At 47.8% G+C, this 16,647-nt stretch overlaps 1 protein-coding gene across 3 annotated transcripts in view; it reads left to right on the top strand.

Annotated features, from left to right (window-relative positions):
* Window positions 1-16,647, top strand: part of MYH11 (myosin heavy chain 11) — an 82,661-nt gene that overhangs the window by 12,831 nt on the left and 53,183 nt on the right. For 2 of the 3 annotated variants that reach the window (XM_035132124.2, XM_035132126.2), the window contains exons 4-6: window positions 7,916-7,943; window positions 14,742-14,844; window positions 16,095-16,115. In XM_035132124.2, coding sequence (XP_034988015.1) covers window positions 7,916-7,943; window positions 14,742-14,844; window positions 16,095-16,115 — 152 coding nt within the window. The remainder of the gene's footprint in view (window positions 1-7,915; window positions 7,944-14,741; window positions 14,845-16,094; window positions 16,116-16,647) is intronic. The other variant, XM_035132125.2, reaches the window with a different exon arrangement.

Below are 16,647 nucleotides of genomic sequence, written 5' to 3' on the forward strand. Positions count from 1 at the left end.
ATTGTCCACTCTGACTGGCAGCAATTATCTGGGGTTTCAGACCAGAGGTGTCGGGTTCCGAACCTGTGAACTTCCGCATGCAAGCCAGATGCTCTGCCACTGAACTGGCCTTTCCCAGTGGCTAAAAGTCTGCAGGATACTCACATTTGCCGGCCTCTCCTCTGGTGCATTTGTGAATTTCATCTTTCTAGATTCCTGCCCAACATATAAGGCAGCTGCTGCCAGTCAGAGCTGCCAGTGCTGGGCTGAAGGGGTGACAAAGTCCAGAACTTGAGCCATCGGGACTGTTGCATCTGGCGCCCGGGTTGCTGCTGAGCTTCCCAAGCATGTGTTTACTCCTTATGTGACTCCCTGATGAATTGCAAAAGTTATTTTATTTATTTACTGCATTTACACCCCCGCCCTTTAGCTGGAAAGGCTTTCAGTGAGACTTGCTATACAGTTGTTGGGCTGCACCCGGCCCACAGCCTTAGGTTGCCTACCCCTGTGCTACAGCAGACGGGGCTTTTTCAGTTTAGAAAAATGGCAAATTTCTCCTATGCCATTTTGACTAATGTACATATTTCTGCAAGTAATTCCCCCTCCAACTGGGGACGGATGAAGTTGCTCATTTCAGTTTCTCTCATTTCCACCCCCCCCTCCGCCCTAAAATCTAGTTCTCCACATTTCTGCAGCAGCGTACAATTTGTTTTTAGAAATCAAAAACATCCTCATGAAAAATTGCCAGAGTTTTCTCCCAAGTTTCTCCCGATAAAGACATTGCATACAATTTTAACTGGGGTTTTGTTTGCAGCGAATTTCCCCTAATGCATCTCTGTGTCACCTTCACTAACCCATGATATAATCCACATTGTTTGGCTGGAGAATTGTGAATGTCAAAGGAGAGCTGTGTTTCAGTTCACGTATTGGTTCAAGAAGTGCAAATTAGGCTGTTTCTTGTTAAAATGCAATCGAAACCAAATTTCTCCCCCAACCCCACCTCCAAGTGCAGGCAACTTTCACAATAGCAAATGCATTTCATCTTTTGGATGTTTGGGAAACTTGCTCCTATAGAATGGGTCTTGATTTGGCCAAGAGGAAATAAGCTTGCCAAAAAAATGGGCAGTCTCTGTTTTGCTTCTGCCTATCCATCTCCCCCCTCCCCCCCTTCCCTCTCTGCTTTGTCCCTTTTCCCCCTGCCTACATCTGGATTGTTTCATCATTTGTCAGCATTCGGGCGCTTCAAAACGGACAAACAGGTTGAGCACATTAGAGCTTCCGAACTGGGGCTGTTTTGCGTCCTCTGTCCAGCTCCCTCCTTTGAGTGTCTGAATTATGGTTGTAATTTTCACTCCGTTTAATTTTTTGTTTGTTTCGGCCGCTATCATTCACATAGACTTACTGCCAAGATATACTAACAATTCCTATATACAACTGGAAGGTTTTAAAGGATCCGAATGAGTGTAAAACACAGAAGTCTAATTAAACAGCTAAAATATACAGCTGTGTGAGTCTCCAGCACGATGCTCAGAAACATTGCTTAAAGTTCAGACGCAGCAAATGTAGCTGCTCCGTGAGTAAACATGCAACTTCCTCCTGGTTAAAGTGGTCTCTGGAGTTTGTGTCTTTGCCCCTGGCCTCTTTGCCCCAGCCTCTTTGCCCCAGCCTCTTTGCCCCTGGAGAATAGTTGGGGAAGGCGTGTAGCTTAACAAAATATCATCTTCCTTGCATGTCCCAGGTTCAATCCCCAACATCTCCAGTTAGGATTGCCTGAAACCCTGGGTAGCCATTGCTGCCAGTCAGTGTAAACAGTACTGAGCTAAATTGACCAATGGCCTGGCCAAGCATAAGGCAGCTTTCTATATCTGCATGTTCTTAATATGGAAGTGCAGGAAGGGAGGGATCCAGGCAAATGGGAACTATTGCCCTGGATGTAATATATGATGGGATGCAGGTGGCGCTGTGGTCTAAACCACTGAGCCTCTTGGGCAGGCATCCCCAAACTGCGGCCCTCTAGATATTTTGGCCTACAACTCCCATGATCCCTAGCTAACAGGACCAGTGGTCGGGGAAGATGGGAATTGTAGTCCAAAACATCTGGAGGGCTGAAGTTTGGGGATGCCTGCTCTTGGGCTTGCCAATCAGAAGGTTGGCGGTTCGAATCCCCCCCCGACGGAGTGAGCTCCTGTTGCTCTGTCCCAGCTCCTGCCAGCCTAGCAGTTCAAAAGCACGCCAGTGCAAGTAGATAAATAGGTACTGCTGCGGCGGGAGGTAAATGGCGTTTCTGTGTGCTCTGGTTTCCGTCACGGTGCTCCATTGTGCCAGAAGCGGTTTAGTCATACTGCCCACAACCTGGAAAGCTGTCTGTGGACAAACACTGGCTCCCTCGGCCTGAAAGCAAGATGAGCGCTGCAACCCCATAGTCGCCTTTGACTGGACTTCAACGTCCAGGGGTCCTTTACCTTTTTACCTATATGATGTGACCACATTTGGAATACTGGGTACAGTTCTGCTCAGAAAAGTATGCTGTAGAATACAGGAAATCCTTAGATCCAAAGGATCAGGGGTCTGGAGAAGTGGCGTAGCGTGGTCTGTGACCCCCCCCCCGCTATGCCACTGAGGAAATCACTTGGCGGGGGTTAGTTGGGGGGAGGAAGTGAGCAATGGGGATGGACATGGTAGAGGTGCCTAAAATCATCTTAGGTGTGGAGAAAGGGGACAGGGAAAGGGGAATGATATTGATGATGATGATAATTATATCCCACCCATCTGGTTGGGTTTCCCCAGCCACTCTGGGCAGCTTACAACATAATAAAAACATCATGTTGAAAACCTCCCAATACAGGGCTGCCTTCAGATGTCTTCTAAAAGTTGCATAGTTCTTTATCACCTTGACATCTGAAGGGAGGGCAGCACTACCGAGAAGGCCCTCTGCCTGGTTCCGTGTAACCTCGGTTCTCATGGTGAGGGAACCGCCAGAAGGCCCTTGGAGCTGGATCTCAGTGTCTGGGCTGAACGATGGGGGTGGAGACACTCCTTCAGGTATACTGGACTGAGGCTGTTTAGGGTTTTAAAGGTCAGCACCAGCACTTTGAATTGTACTCAGAAATGTATTGGGAGCCAATGTAGATATTTTCGGACCAGTTTTATATGGTCTCAGTGTCCACTCCCAGTCACCAGTCTACCTGCCACATTCTGGATTAGTTGCAATTTCCAGGTCACCTTCAAAGGTAGCCCCATGTAGAGCACATTGCAGTAATCCAAGCAGGAGATAACCAGAGCATGCACCACTCTGGCGAGACAGTCCATGGGCAGGTAGGGTCTCAGCCTGCACACCAGATGGAGCTAGTAGACAGCTGCCCTGGTTGCAGAATTGACCTGCGCCTCCATGGACAGCTGTGAGTCCAAAATGACTCCCGGGCTGCACACCTGGTCCTTCAGGGGCACAGTTATCCCATTCAGGACCAGGGAGTCCCCCACACCCGCCTGTCCCCTGTTCCCCAAGAACCGTACTTCTGCCTTGTCAGGATTCAACCTCAATCTGTTAGTCTCCATCCATCCTCCAACCACCTCCAGAAACTCCCTCTCTCGTAATCCCAGTATCCAGTGGGACCATCCAGTGAGAGCGGAATGATGGGAGACTTGGGACAGACGTCTTCACCCAGTATGTAGTTAAACTATGGGATTTGCTCTCACAAAATGTTTTGAATGCCAACAATTCAAATGGCTTTAAGAGGGGATTAGACAAATTTATAGAGGAGGATAAGGCTGTCTTTCTCCAGGCAGATTGTTTATTGAGGGTTCATGCCGATTCGCCTGCACAAAGCTTACGCAGAGGTTAGACTATGGCCTTTATTCATTCAGATTTCTTTCCGGGGAGGCCATGTAACAACAAACATTCATCCTGAATTGCTTGCACAGAGTTTATATGTCTTTCTGTTAATCGTTAGTCCATGCCATGCTTTGCAATGCCTTTACCTGTCACTTTCAAAACCACAACAAATCAGTTTCCTTTTTAAAGTGGATACAGGCTCAAAAGAACACAGGCTTCATTTGCCCAACCCAAAATTTATGATATGCCCTTGAACCCGCCTCCGCAGCAACTGCCCGATGCTTTTAGGACCATTTCAGATGACCTTCCAGATGTATTTATTTATAGATGCAATTCCCTCCCATAAAAATATCAGACTGGTGTGCTCATTTGCTAATCCTGATTCATTTGCCCAGAGTTTGTTGGGAGATTAGGCAACTTTGGTTATCTGTGGAGCATTCAATATGATTTGTTTGCGGGAAAATTATATGACATTGTGCCATGCAGTTGTGACCACCTGCTTCCTAGTGCATTTTCCCATCACTTTCTTTTTCGGGGGGGGGGGGGGGGGAATGATTTTTGGGAGAGGGTGGAGAGGGGAAGTGGAAATTTTGCTCAGCTTTTATTGGGCAACCTGAAATTCTGCTGTGTGATTGAATCCCACCTGAAAAGAGAAAGAGCCTGGAAAACTCCCTTGTGCTCCTGTCCCTTTCCTTCTTCCCTCTCCATCCCACTGTTGACATGGTAAGTTGGGATGCGTCAGAAATTCAATTTAAGGGTGAACCTGACCTAATTGCACTTCACAAAACAATATGTGAAGTCAAGAAACAGCCATCCTTTGAAATGGACACTTTTCTGAACGCTCTAATGTGGCTCTCCGGCCAAGTAGGGGGTGTAAAAGTGCACATCCCGCAGTGTGCCTAAAAATGCATATATTAGCGAACGTAACGTACAAAAAAATGCATTGGGGCTGGTAAAATTGCATGCATTTGTATACGAGACAAAGTTGCTTACAAACGTCTGTACATTTGGATAAATTTGACTGAATGTTCATGAATTTCTGTAACGACTTTTCACAAAATGCAAAAGCTGCTAACTGGGGAAAGGTGGAGAACCAAACTTAAGATCGGATAGGCTGGTAGGGAGCGAAATGGACGGGTTCATCTACCCCTGGTTGGTAGTCAAATGGCAGCAGCCGTAAGAGGTCTTCTTCCTTCCTGCCGTCCTCTCCCTCTCCCCGACTGTGCTGGAAAGAAACATGCACAAACTCTTCAGGGAGACCAGCCCATAATAAAATGTCAAGAAGCTGCAGGCCAGGATGCCCGATTCTGTTGCTTTCTCCTTTTATGGTCAAGCTGCCAGCTCAGAGTCGCTTCCTTGTGATAAACCATCCGATTCAAGGCTGCGATTAAGCAGAGCAAGCTGGTCCTCCGGGAGGGAAGCGGGGGCGCAAACAGAGGCTGGAGGAGGAGGAAGGGGGGGGTTGGTCCAAAAGAACGATGTTGTTTTCGAAGAAGGAAGCGTGGGATGCTGGGGGAAAGCTTGTGCTTTCAAAGCGGTACCATTTAGCCCAGCCTTCACCTGGGGAGGAAAAAGAGGCTGCGTTGAATGTCTACTCTGCTGTATAGATAGTCATTTCGGGCTGAGATCCAGCCCAGGAAACCTCACACCCCCCCCAAAAAAATGTCCACCCAAGAATGTCACATGATGGAAGCAGATCCTGGATCCTGGGGTGCATAAAACACTTGGGGGGGCACCCGGGAACAAGACTGTGGAGGAGAAGGGACTGCCATGGCTTTTGTCTCCATCCCCCAACCGTGTTGTCGGAACTTTTGACATGCCCCTGTTTAATTTCCCGGGCTGTTCTCCTTTCTAGCGTTGACCACTGGCGTATCTCAGCCCGAGTGGAATTCATTCTCTGCTAAGTGCACCCAATTAAATTTGTCAGCGGGGGTGATTAGCAGGATTAAAAGGAGGGAGAAGAACTTTGAGCCTGGAGCTGAGGAAAAGTCTAATGAGGACGCTCTCCAAGGCTGTCAGCTGGGGTAAATTCAAGTGTGTGCAAAAACTTATACCTTGGAAGTTGAACGGAATCTGTTCTGGAAGTCCGTTCGACTTCTAAAACATTCAGAAACCAAAGTGCGGCTTCGAATAGGCTGCAGGAGCTTCCTGCAGCCAATAGGAAGCCGCAGAAGCCCCGTCAGATGTTTGGCTTCCAAAAATAGTTCGCAGTCACTTTGTTTGTGGCGTTCGGGAGCCAAAACGTTTGAGAACTAAGCTGTTCGAAAACCAAGGTACGACTGTAGTTTGATCACAGAGATTTCCTTCCAGAAGCATACAGAGCTTCGGATGCGTCCTGAAGATATATAACCAGATCTGTGTGTAGTACTCCATGCTCCTATGAGGTTTGACAGTTGATAGATGCGGCAAACACCTTTCTGCTACAAAACAACGCTTCCCTTTTTGCTCTCTGTTCCGTGCCTGGCATTCCAGCTGTATACTTTTAGAACACACCCGCTCACCTGCAAAGAATCCTGGGAACTGTAGGTTTTTTTAAAAAATGAAGATGCTGTGGATTGTGTGAGAGGTAAACTACAGTGCCCAGGATCCTTGGGGGCAGGGGAGAATGTGCTTTAAATGTAAGGTGTATATGCAGCCCCAGAGTGTAGAAGGAGAGAGTGATTGCAGTCTGGCCTACATCGCTGTTACGTTAAGTTTCCTCCCTCTTGCTTTTTGTGGCAGCCCCCGGGAACTGTCCAAAAACATCACATCCGTTGTGGACCCCGGTTTAAAGAACCACCGTTCTATTGGGAACTTGTCCGTTTCTATTTTTGAAATAGAAACAACTTGAATCTTTAACCTTTTGTCTTCAATGTTGTCCCGGAGGACAAAAATAAAAATGTCCATTGTTGCTAACCTAGGGAGTGTGATAAAAATAAAAGTATTGTGCGTCCATTGGGGGCCCCTCCGGTTTTCTGCTGATCCCTCGATGCACACGATTGGCAAGTGACACAGAGACTTGTCCAGATGCTCAGAAGTCATGAGAAGCAGAAACTCAGTGCTACGTCACTGGCTTTGCCCGTGGTGGTTGGTCCATCAGGACAAATGTGTCACTGCCCCACCAAAAGCTCCCTCTTGCCTGCCACCTGACTTCCAACTGGTCCAGGGAGTGTCCCTGCTTGTCAGCTTCTTCTTCCTCCTCCTCCTCCTCTTTGGTCTCAGTACCACTTGTAGAACTCAGCAGAGAGGAGGATGGGAACAGAACTAGAATCAGACTGCTCTGCTTGTCATGGGCTCTCTGGTGCCACCTACTGTTGACCTCCCTGCTTTTTGTCCTAACAGCCCCAATAAGTGCCAGAAGGCTTTAGTTCCGCTGCTGGCCTCTCCACTTAGCACAGGGGTGGGGGATTGCATCAGAATCCTTATCTCTCCCATCCGTCCCCCTTGGGCCAAGATGGACAGGTGGGCGTGGCTGCCCACATGCCAATCACCAGATGCCACAATGACATCAGGTGCCCCCGCAGGGCCACTCAGTTGATTGTTGCTTACAAAGCGCAGCGCAGAGAGATTTTTTTAAAGTGCCAGAAACCAGCTGATCGGTGTGCCTGTAAATCCCTTTAGCCCAGGCGTCTCTTTACCTGCACCACACCTCACATTGTATGTGATGTTGCATATAGGGCACGTGGGCATGGTTTGGCCAAAATGGCTTTCTTCCTGCTTCTGTGTAATAAATAACCAACGGTATATTTTGGAAAGGTGTTCGCTCGCTATGCATTTTGGCACCTCTTAAGACATTGCCCTCAAGTTTGGTGTGATGGCTCTTGAGATCAAGGAGCAGGATTTGGCCTGTGCTTGGATACAGTGGGATGCCATTTTGAATGAAGATGGTGGGCTGAACCTTTCAAAAATGCACTTTTTTTTTGAAGTTCCTTTGAATGCCTAAGCAATGCCCAGTATGAAGTTGCTAGTATATGTTTAATAAACTCTTTTGAAGATTCCTGCATTACTGTGATTCAGATCTCGTTTCTGTATGAAATGGTGGGTACCATATATACACCAAGCCCAAATAACTCACCATATTCTTGAATATCCCAAACTTAATACGGGTTTTCTCTTTATCTACAGATCGAGAAGACCAGTCCATTCTTTGCACGTAAGTAGAACCAGTTTGATCATGCACACCTCTCTATTTCTGCTCACATTTTCACTTGCGGAGAGTGGAACTGATATTATCAGTTGACATATGTGTAGCTCTCAGACTGAATAGCATGTTCCGGACAAAATCCTGTAGGTTCGAAATTGTTTTTAAAGGCAGCCTTGGACTGTCTGTCTACCCAACTCCCCTCCCCTTGTTGTCTTTCCCATTTTAAGCTCCATTTTGTGGGAGCTTGTTAATCCCCCCTGCCCCCGCTTTTGAAAAATTCCTTCCTTTTTTGTATAGCTGCTATGTGTGTGGCACTCTGATGGCACTGAAACGGGCGGGGAACTGCAGGTCAGTTACCAAACATTGTCCCCTCGTCTTCTCTGACTCGCCGTCAGGATGCTCCCCAGGCTACAACCTCTCCCAGGCCCTTCTTACCATCCTTGAATACTTTCCCCCTGTCTGGAATTTGTCATTGAACTGTGATATTGCCCCCTGCTTGCCTGGATGGATGATCGAAATATATGCCCGGTGTGTGTATTTGCACTATATGTTCAAAGTATCAGGCTACTTTAGGCAGCTGTGGCTTCTCCCAAAGGGTTTTGGGAGCTGTAGTTTTTTCAGGGTGCTGAGGGTGGTCAGGAGGCCCCTATTCCCCATCACTGAACTACAATTCCCAGAGTTCCATGGGGAGAGGGATTGACTGTTTAACCACTCTGCGTTACAAATCCTCCAGTGGGGGCTGTGCTCTGACTTCTTGCTAATCCAAGACGGTGGTGCGGCACTACACATCCTCCAGGGCAGGCTGTCTGATGACAGCATTACGCTTTTATGTCTATAGGATAGATATGAGGAGAAAAATCACACTAAGACGCTGATGGATTTTCATGGTCCTTTTTTAAAAAAATGCAAGCTGATGTGGAAACATGGAGAACTGAATTTAAGACTGAAAAATTGAGAAACCAGTATTGACAGATTCACCTATGCCCTGTGTTTACCTTCCATTTTAATGGACTGCAAACGGGAGGTGTGCAGGGCGACGCTGTGGTCTGGGGCATGATCAGTGAGCCAGGAAAGATTTTATTACATGTTGGATAGCAAACCCTTTGCTGCCAAGCAGTTGACCACAAGCTCCAGGTATAGCTTGCCAGAAATTTTCAGCGCCAGCTGCTCCAAACTCCAAGGCGCTTTGATGTTTGGGATCTAAAATGGGAGACACCTCCACCTCCTCACTCTTGCAGCTAAAAGTAGATTCGGTAGTAGTAGTAGGTTGTTTTTTTGTTTTTGTTTTAAAGGAAACATCCGGTTTCAATGGAGCGTTTTCTCTGTGAGTCTCCAGTCTGGGCAGTGCTTTTATCTTTCTTTCTAGAAAAAAATGTTTAGAGGTACTCTATAAAATCACCATTTTATAGTGCAAATTGGGAAAAATAAATACAGTAAATGGACAAAAGTACAGTGGTACCTCGGGTTACAGACGCTTCAGGTTACAGACGCTTCAGGTTACAGACTCCGCTAACCCAGAAATAGTACCTCGGATTAAGAACTTTGCTTCAGGATGAGAACAGAAATTGCGTGGCGGCAGCAGCGGCAGCAGGAGGCCCCATTAGCTAAAGTGGTATCTCAGGTTAAGAACAGTTTCAGGTTAAGAACAGACCTCCAGAACGAATTAAGTTCTTAACCCGAGGTACCACTGTACAAAGATTCACAGAATGTTTAGGGGTATGTGTACCCCTGCGTACCCCCCGAAAAGAAGCACTGAGTCTGGGTGTGCTTTTGGATAGGCCAGAGTACTGACTCACTCAGAGGGACAGTGGCCAACCTCTCTAGCAAGTGGCTACTTTGGGCTCACTTTGGTTAATTTACTTAGGAATGGAGGAAGTTGCTTTAGAGCAGGCTAGTTGTCCGTTGAGTCCAGTACTGCTGACTGATGGGCAGCAGATCTCCCCAGCTCTCCGGTAGCATCAACTTCTACCTGCCCTTTTCAATGCAGATGCCGAGGATCAAACCGGATATCTTTTTCATGCAAAGTCTGGGCACAGAACTGTAGCATTAATGATGCAATATTTAAATATTATTGGCAGCCCTTGGGTAGTGGTGGTGGTGATGGAGGAGGGGCTAACCGCATGGAGATTTTAAGATACCAGCCTCTTCCAGATTACCTGTTTGCTAAGCATTCACCTTGATTTGTTTGCTGGGAGGCTGGAGGGCGCTGTGCAAAGTAAGCCTCATTCCACACATTCTAGTGTAGGGGTCCCCAAACTAAGGCCCGGGGGCCGGATGCGGCCCAATCGCCTTCTAAATCCGGCCCGCGGACAGTCCGGGAATCAGCATGTTTTTACATGAGTAGAATGTGTCCTTTTATTTAAAATGCATCTCTGGGTTATTTGTGGGGCCTGCCTGGTGTTTTTATATGAGTAAAATGTGTCCTTTTATTTAAAATCCATCTCTGGGTTATTTGTGGGGCATAGGAATTTGTTCATATTATTTTTCAAAATATAGTCCGGCTCCCCACAAGGTCTGAGGGACAGTGGACCGGCCCCCTGCTGAAAAAGTTTGCTGACCCCTTCTAGTGCATTTTCTGCATCACTTTCCTTACTGCAAAAAGTCAGGGGAGGGGTTGGGAGGGAGTGGGAAATGTTGGCTTATCAACCATAATTATGCAATTTGAATAGGCCATTATGCGACTAACTGTCACTCGGAAATAGCAACGGTCTGTAAGCGCCCACATTTGACGCCCTTCCAAACTGCGTAGTCTGCGAGGTCAGACAGCCAAGACACCCCCCTCCCCCATGACACAGCAGAAAGGATTGACTATGGAGCCTCCATGTTTAAAGGCAGTGTATATCTGAGCAGCAGTTGCTTGGCTGCCAATAATAATAATAATAATAATAATAATAATAATAATAATAATAATAATATATTTATACCCTGCCCATCTGGCTGGGTTCCCCCAGCCATTCTGAGTGGCTTCCAGCAGAATATTAAAATGCATGCTCTCATGCCAGGCTTATTGGTTTTGCTAGAAGTAGCCAGTTGTTGTCCACCCCCCCCCTTAAGAAACAGGATACTGGATTAGATGGGCCCTTGCAGGGGGGGATCCAACAAGGGGATCCTTGCTGTGATGCGGCAGGGTAGGCAGTTCAGCCTGCCCAGCAGATTTCTGATTTCAAAACTGGGGAGTGGGGGGGAATAGGGTCTCCGGCAAACCATCCCTGTCCTCGGGCAAAGGAAATTAAGTGGAAGAGGAAGGATGGCTAAAGTATAATAAGTGAAGTTAATGTTTGTTAGTTTTTTTTAAAAGCATGCTTTTGGTCTTCCCAAAAGCAAGGATGTAAAGTAGATTTATGTGAAAGCCTTTTACGCAAATGTCTTCAAACTGGCATGTTTAGTCTGGAGCCGTTCCCAGAACACTTAATTTTTACCAATAAAACATGCACATATTTCAGCCTCGGGCCCCATGTGAAGCTGCAGGAAGACTTGAAACTGTGCGAGATCAGGGTTCATCATTCCGCCCAAAGAATCCATTTGAAGAAAGAGGCTGGGTCCTTAGGCAGAGTTTATCCTGCAGCAGAGCTTCAGAGGGGCTTGGACAGAGAGCTCACACGCCCCTCCCTTAAGAACACAGGAGCATTGCCTTGCCGGATCTGACCGATGGGCCTTCTGGCCTCATTACCAGCGACAGCCAGGCACCAGTTGGTAGTGGTGCCCCCTAGTTTGTCTTCTATTTCTTTGTGTTGATATGGCTTTGTTATTTTTGTAGAAGTCTGCTAAGTGGTATAATAAGCCTTTGGCTTGCCAGGTTTTTTATCTGGAGGTTTTGTGCTGCGTGGTGGAATAGTGGGTGGTGTGCCAGGGGAATTAGTGGGGATCGGGTCGGGGATAGTTTACCTACTTCTCCTTTCCACGCTTTAAGCATGGTCTGTGTGAACCTGTTTAGTGTTGTGGGGATTTTCCTTAGCTTGTCTGGGAGGAATGGGTATGCTGTAGCCAGGCACCAGTTAAGCAACACAGGTAAAGGTAAAGGTACCCCTGACCATTAGGTCCAGTCGCGGATGACTCGGGCGTTGTGCGCTCATCTCGCTCTATAGGCCGAGGGAGCCGGCGTTTGTCCGCAGACAGCTTCCGGGTCATGTGGCCAGCATGACTGAGCCGCTTCTGGCGAACCAGAGCAGCACACGGAAACGCTGTTTACCTGTCCGCCGGAGCGGTACCTATTTATCTACTTGCACTTGACGTGCTTTCGAACTGCTAGGTTGGCAGGAGCTGGGACTGAGCAACGGGAGCTCACCCCGTTGCAGGGATTCAAACTGCCAACCTTCTGACCGGCAAGCCCTAGGCTCAGTGGTTTAGACCACAGCGCCACCCTTTTAGTTAAGCAACATACTCACCCTATATTTAGAAGTCACAGCTTTCCTACTAGGGGCTGTAGTTTGCTACAGAACTACAATTCCCACAGTGGTTTAACAGTCAGCCCTCCTTCCTTGGGAGCTCTGGGAATTGTAGCTCCGTGAAGTTGTCTCCTGAGAACTCTCAGCCCCCTTAACAAACTGCTCTTAAAGCAGTCTCGTAGCACTTTGAACGGTCGTGGCTTCCCACCCTAGGAAGAAACAGCGTCTAGTCTTCTTAAGGCATGGTGCCAACGCAAAGCACCCTCCCGCCTTCCTCCTCTCGGGTGCGTGGGGGGGGGGCTGTCGCATGGACATTTATCTGTGGGCTGGCGTTTGAGAAGAGCCGCCTCCTAATTAGGAAAAGGAACTGAGCAGAGCAAAGTTGGTGGAACAGCTCCAAGATCAAAGGAACCTCAGGCAGATCCACTCTTAACTCCTCTGCAAATGTCCTTCCTTAATAATAATAATAATAATAATAATAATAATAATAATAATACATCAATTCTCTCCCTGCCACCCTACACCTCAAGGACTTGCTTCCTTGATGTGTTTTTGTCTTCACTTCAGGAATACAAGAGGGTGTTTAGGAGGCAAATTAACTGGGGACCGTTATCTCGGATGCAACCATCTTGTCCCTGCTTTTAGTTACTTTTACGACAGGAACGGGGAACTTTTTTCCAGCCTGAGGGCCACGTCCCCTTCTGGGAAAGTTTCTGGGGGGCCACATGGCAATGGTGGGCGGGGTCAGAGGCAGGAGCAAGGAGAGCAACAGATGTAAATGTTGCCTTTGTACAGTTGGCTACTTTCTATACACTCCGCCCCTCGGTCCTCCGTCCAGGCAAGCAAGAGACATTTTCAGAGTTCAAGGGCACATTCCAGTCAGGCAAAAACCTTCAAGGAAGGTGCAAAGCAGGGCCGGTGAAGGGTATCTAGCCCTAGGGAGAGAATCAAGGGCCAGACAGGGACTGAGGGCCAGGTTGGAGATAATGTGAAATAATATTTGTAAGTTTAAAGCCCAAACACCCAGCTATGGATATTCCCAAACCCCTGGACAACATCCCAGACAAATGAGTAAGTTTTAAGGCTTGTTTATGCACTCCTGCGATAGCCATCTATCTCTTTGTGCTGTTTCCACATCCTTCCTCCAATATTTCTTTTTAAAGATGTGCATTCAAGACTGAAGGAACTTGGAATCAAGGCAAAAAGCTCTCCAGCCCTTAGGACTCCTGACTCCTCTCAGTTTAATATTGGATAAGTGGCAAGCAGTATGGAAGCCCATGTGGAATAATGGTTAGAGTGCTAAACTAGGTCCTGGGAGAAAAGGAGTTCAAATCCCTGCTTAGCCACAAAGTCCACTGGGTGACTTTGGGGCAGCTGCTGTCTCTCAGTCTAGCCCACCTCGCAGGGTTGTTGAGAGGATAAAATGGAGAGCAGCAAAAGTGTTGCTTGGGCTCCTTAGACAAAAGGTGGAGGGAAATGCAACACTCAGCTCTCACCTGTGGCTCCTAGAGGCTGTCAGCGGGCGACAGCAGCCACAATCCCAGGAAACGGCTTCGACTGGCCGGCTGAACCAGGTGAGAGTAGCCGATGGGTCTCAAACCCTCAATGAGTTAGGGACCTCCCCTGCATGCAAAGACAGACTCTGGCAGAGTGAGCGAACGAGACCAAGAGTGGGTCCAATGGTCAAGAAGGCAGTTTCTGCACAAGGGCCTGAGGTCCCACACACATGTTGCAAGGGACCTGGAACGATTTGTTGCTAGGTCTCACAGTTTGGTGTGCATGGTGTCGCATGAGTTCTCAGAGGCAGAGCAGAAAGGCAATAGGTCCATTGCTGTGCAAATTTGTGGAGTATATTGTAGGAAGTTTAATCTAGTATTTCTCCGGAGGCCAACAGAGGTCAGAATGAATGGACTTTGTCTTGGCTGGGTCCCTCCCTCCCTCCCTCTCCCCTAGTGGAAGCAGAATAACACTCAGCTTGTGGCGCTGTGGTCTAAACCACTGAGCCTCTTGTGCTTGCCGATCAGAAGGTCGGCGGTTTGAATCGCTGTGATGCGGTGAGCTCCTGTTGCTCTATCCCAGCTCCAGCCAACCTAGCAGTTCAAAAGCACGCCAGTGCGAGTAGATAAATAGGTACCACCGTGGCGGGAAGGTAAATGGTGTTTCCGTGCGCTCTGGCTTCCGTCACAGTGTTCCATTGCACCAGAAGCAGTTTAGTCCTGCTGGCCACATGACCCGGAAAGCTGTCTGTGGACAAACACCAGCTCCCTCGGCCTGAAAGTGAGATGAGCGTCGCAACCCCATAGTCGCCTTTGACTGGACTTAACCACCCTGGGGTCCTTTCCCTTTTCCCTTTCCCTGATTGCTAAGTGGTGGGAGAGAAAAGCAATGCTATCTTCCCCCTCTCTTCTCCTTTCCTCCTTAGAGGGGAATCTGGTGCTGGCAAAACGGAAAACACTAAGAAAGTCATTCAGTACCTGGCTGTCGTGGCCTCCTCTCACAAGGGCAAGAAGGACACCAGCATCACGGTAAGCATTTTCTGGAGCCCCCTCTTCTATCTCGACAAACAAAAAACAACGCAGATGTCTCCTAGGGGAGCACAGGGATAGTCTTTAGCGAACGATGGTACCTGGACCAGGCCGGCCGCTTTGCAGCTCAGGCCGTTTTCTCCATCCCTTTCGTTGCCAAGTTGCTGACATATTACTGAGAGGACGCAGTTATGTCACAACCCCTGTGTGTTTATGGGAAAAGGGCTCTTTGTTTGACATCCCCTCCTTAAACACAGGCAGAAGAGCGCATAGCTTTCCATATGTGGCTCCTCCTCTGGGGAGTTGCTGATGCTGGGCAAATCTAGAAGTCCACTCCCCATCTTTAAAGCCTATGGGTGAGACTGGGCTGGATCCTTTCCTTACCTCAGGCCTGCGGGGGAACCTGTGTGCTCTCCGGATGATGCAGGATTCCATCTCCCATCATCCCCCAGCCAATATGGTCAATGGTCAGGGGAGATGGGAGTTGGAGTTAGGGATGGGGTAGAAATTCAATTCAGCTTGCATTTTAACGTGGACCTGCCCAATCTTCACTTTCCGAAACAAGATGCGAACCAGACGCCTTCCGAAATCCGCACTTCCCCAAATTTTTGCAGTGCAGCTCTCTAGCCAACTCCTGTGTGCAGCAATGCATTCTATAAACGTGCAATATATGCCTATATTAGTGACAGTAAGATCCCAGCATACATTGTATTTGGCAGAAGTGGTTTTTTTGTTTTTTTAAAATGCACCTGTTAGAAGAAATCCACACTCATTTTCTGATGAATTTTCATGAGGGCTTAAAAGTGGCAGATTGATATGGGAAAGTGGAGAACTCAATTTAAGACTAACCCATCACCTCTCTCTCCCCCCCCCCCCCAAGCAAAACATTTATTTGTTTGGATTTAGGTCATATCTAAACCTACCAGTGCAGATCCACAGGTTGGTCCTTCTGCCTTGGTTTTCCTTGAGGATGGCTTGACAGCCATCTGTCAGGAATGCTTTGATGGTGTTTCCTGCTTGGCAGGGGGTTGGACTGGATGGCCCTTGTGGTCTCTTCCAACTCTATGATTATATGATCCTAGGTGTGTTGTGTGTCTATTTGCATGTATAATATACATGCATACATACATATAAGCATCTGCCGCCGTGGATTGTGAATTCAAGTGGAAACACCTTTTTTAAAAAAAATAAAAAAAAGTACTTTGGGAATGATACTGACAACTGTTTTATGCCGTGTTATCTGACTGCAGCAAGGTCCATCTTTTGCTTACGTGAGTAACCTGGATTATTTGGTGTGTGTGTGTGTGTATATATATATATATACAAAGGCACAGAGTGTAGATCTGCATGGTGTTGTTGCACTCCACCTTCTAGAAGAAATCACCCAATGGTTCGATGTGACTGGATCCCTACTATCACATGGCCCAGGGCAACGATAGCACCCAGTGTTCCTGTGTATGTTCTCCCAATTCCCTAATCTCAAATGCACCACTGACGGAGTCAGCGGTCCAGATTTCAGCATGTCTTGCTCCCAGAAAAAGTGTGCTTGGGATCACGGTCTTCATGAGAACTGAGGCCACCAGAGTTGCTTCTCCCAGTAGCACTGCTCCATTTCGCACACTGGAATAATTTCCTCTTTCCAACGCATCTCGGAAGAGCAAACTTGTGGCGTTTCGAGAGGAAGTAGCCCCGAGCAGTGATGCACTTCCAAACTGGACCGCCTTTGAAAGAGTGCCTTACTCTCCCTAAGGATCACAGTGTGGTGTAGCTGGTTGACATCATCCCGGTCTTCTTGCACGCTGC

The sequence above is a fragment of the Zootoca vivipara genome, chromosome 14, assembly GCF_963506605.1.
Source record: "Zootoca vivipara chromosome 14, rZooViv1.1, whole genome shotgun sequence".
Classification (NCBI taxonomy): Eukaryota; Metazoa; Chordata; class Lepidosauria; order Squamata; family Lacertidae; genus Zootoca; species Zootoca vivipara.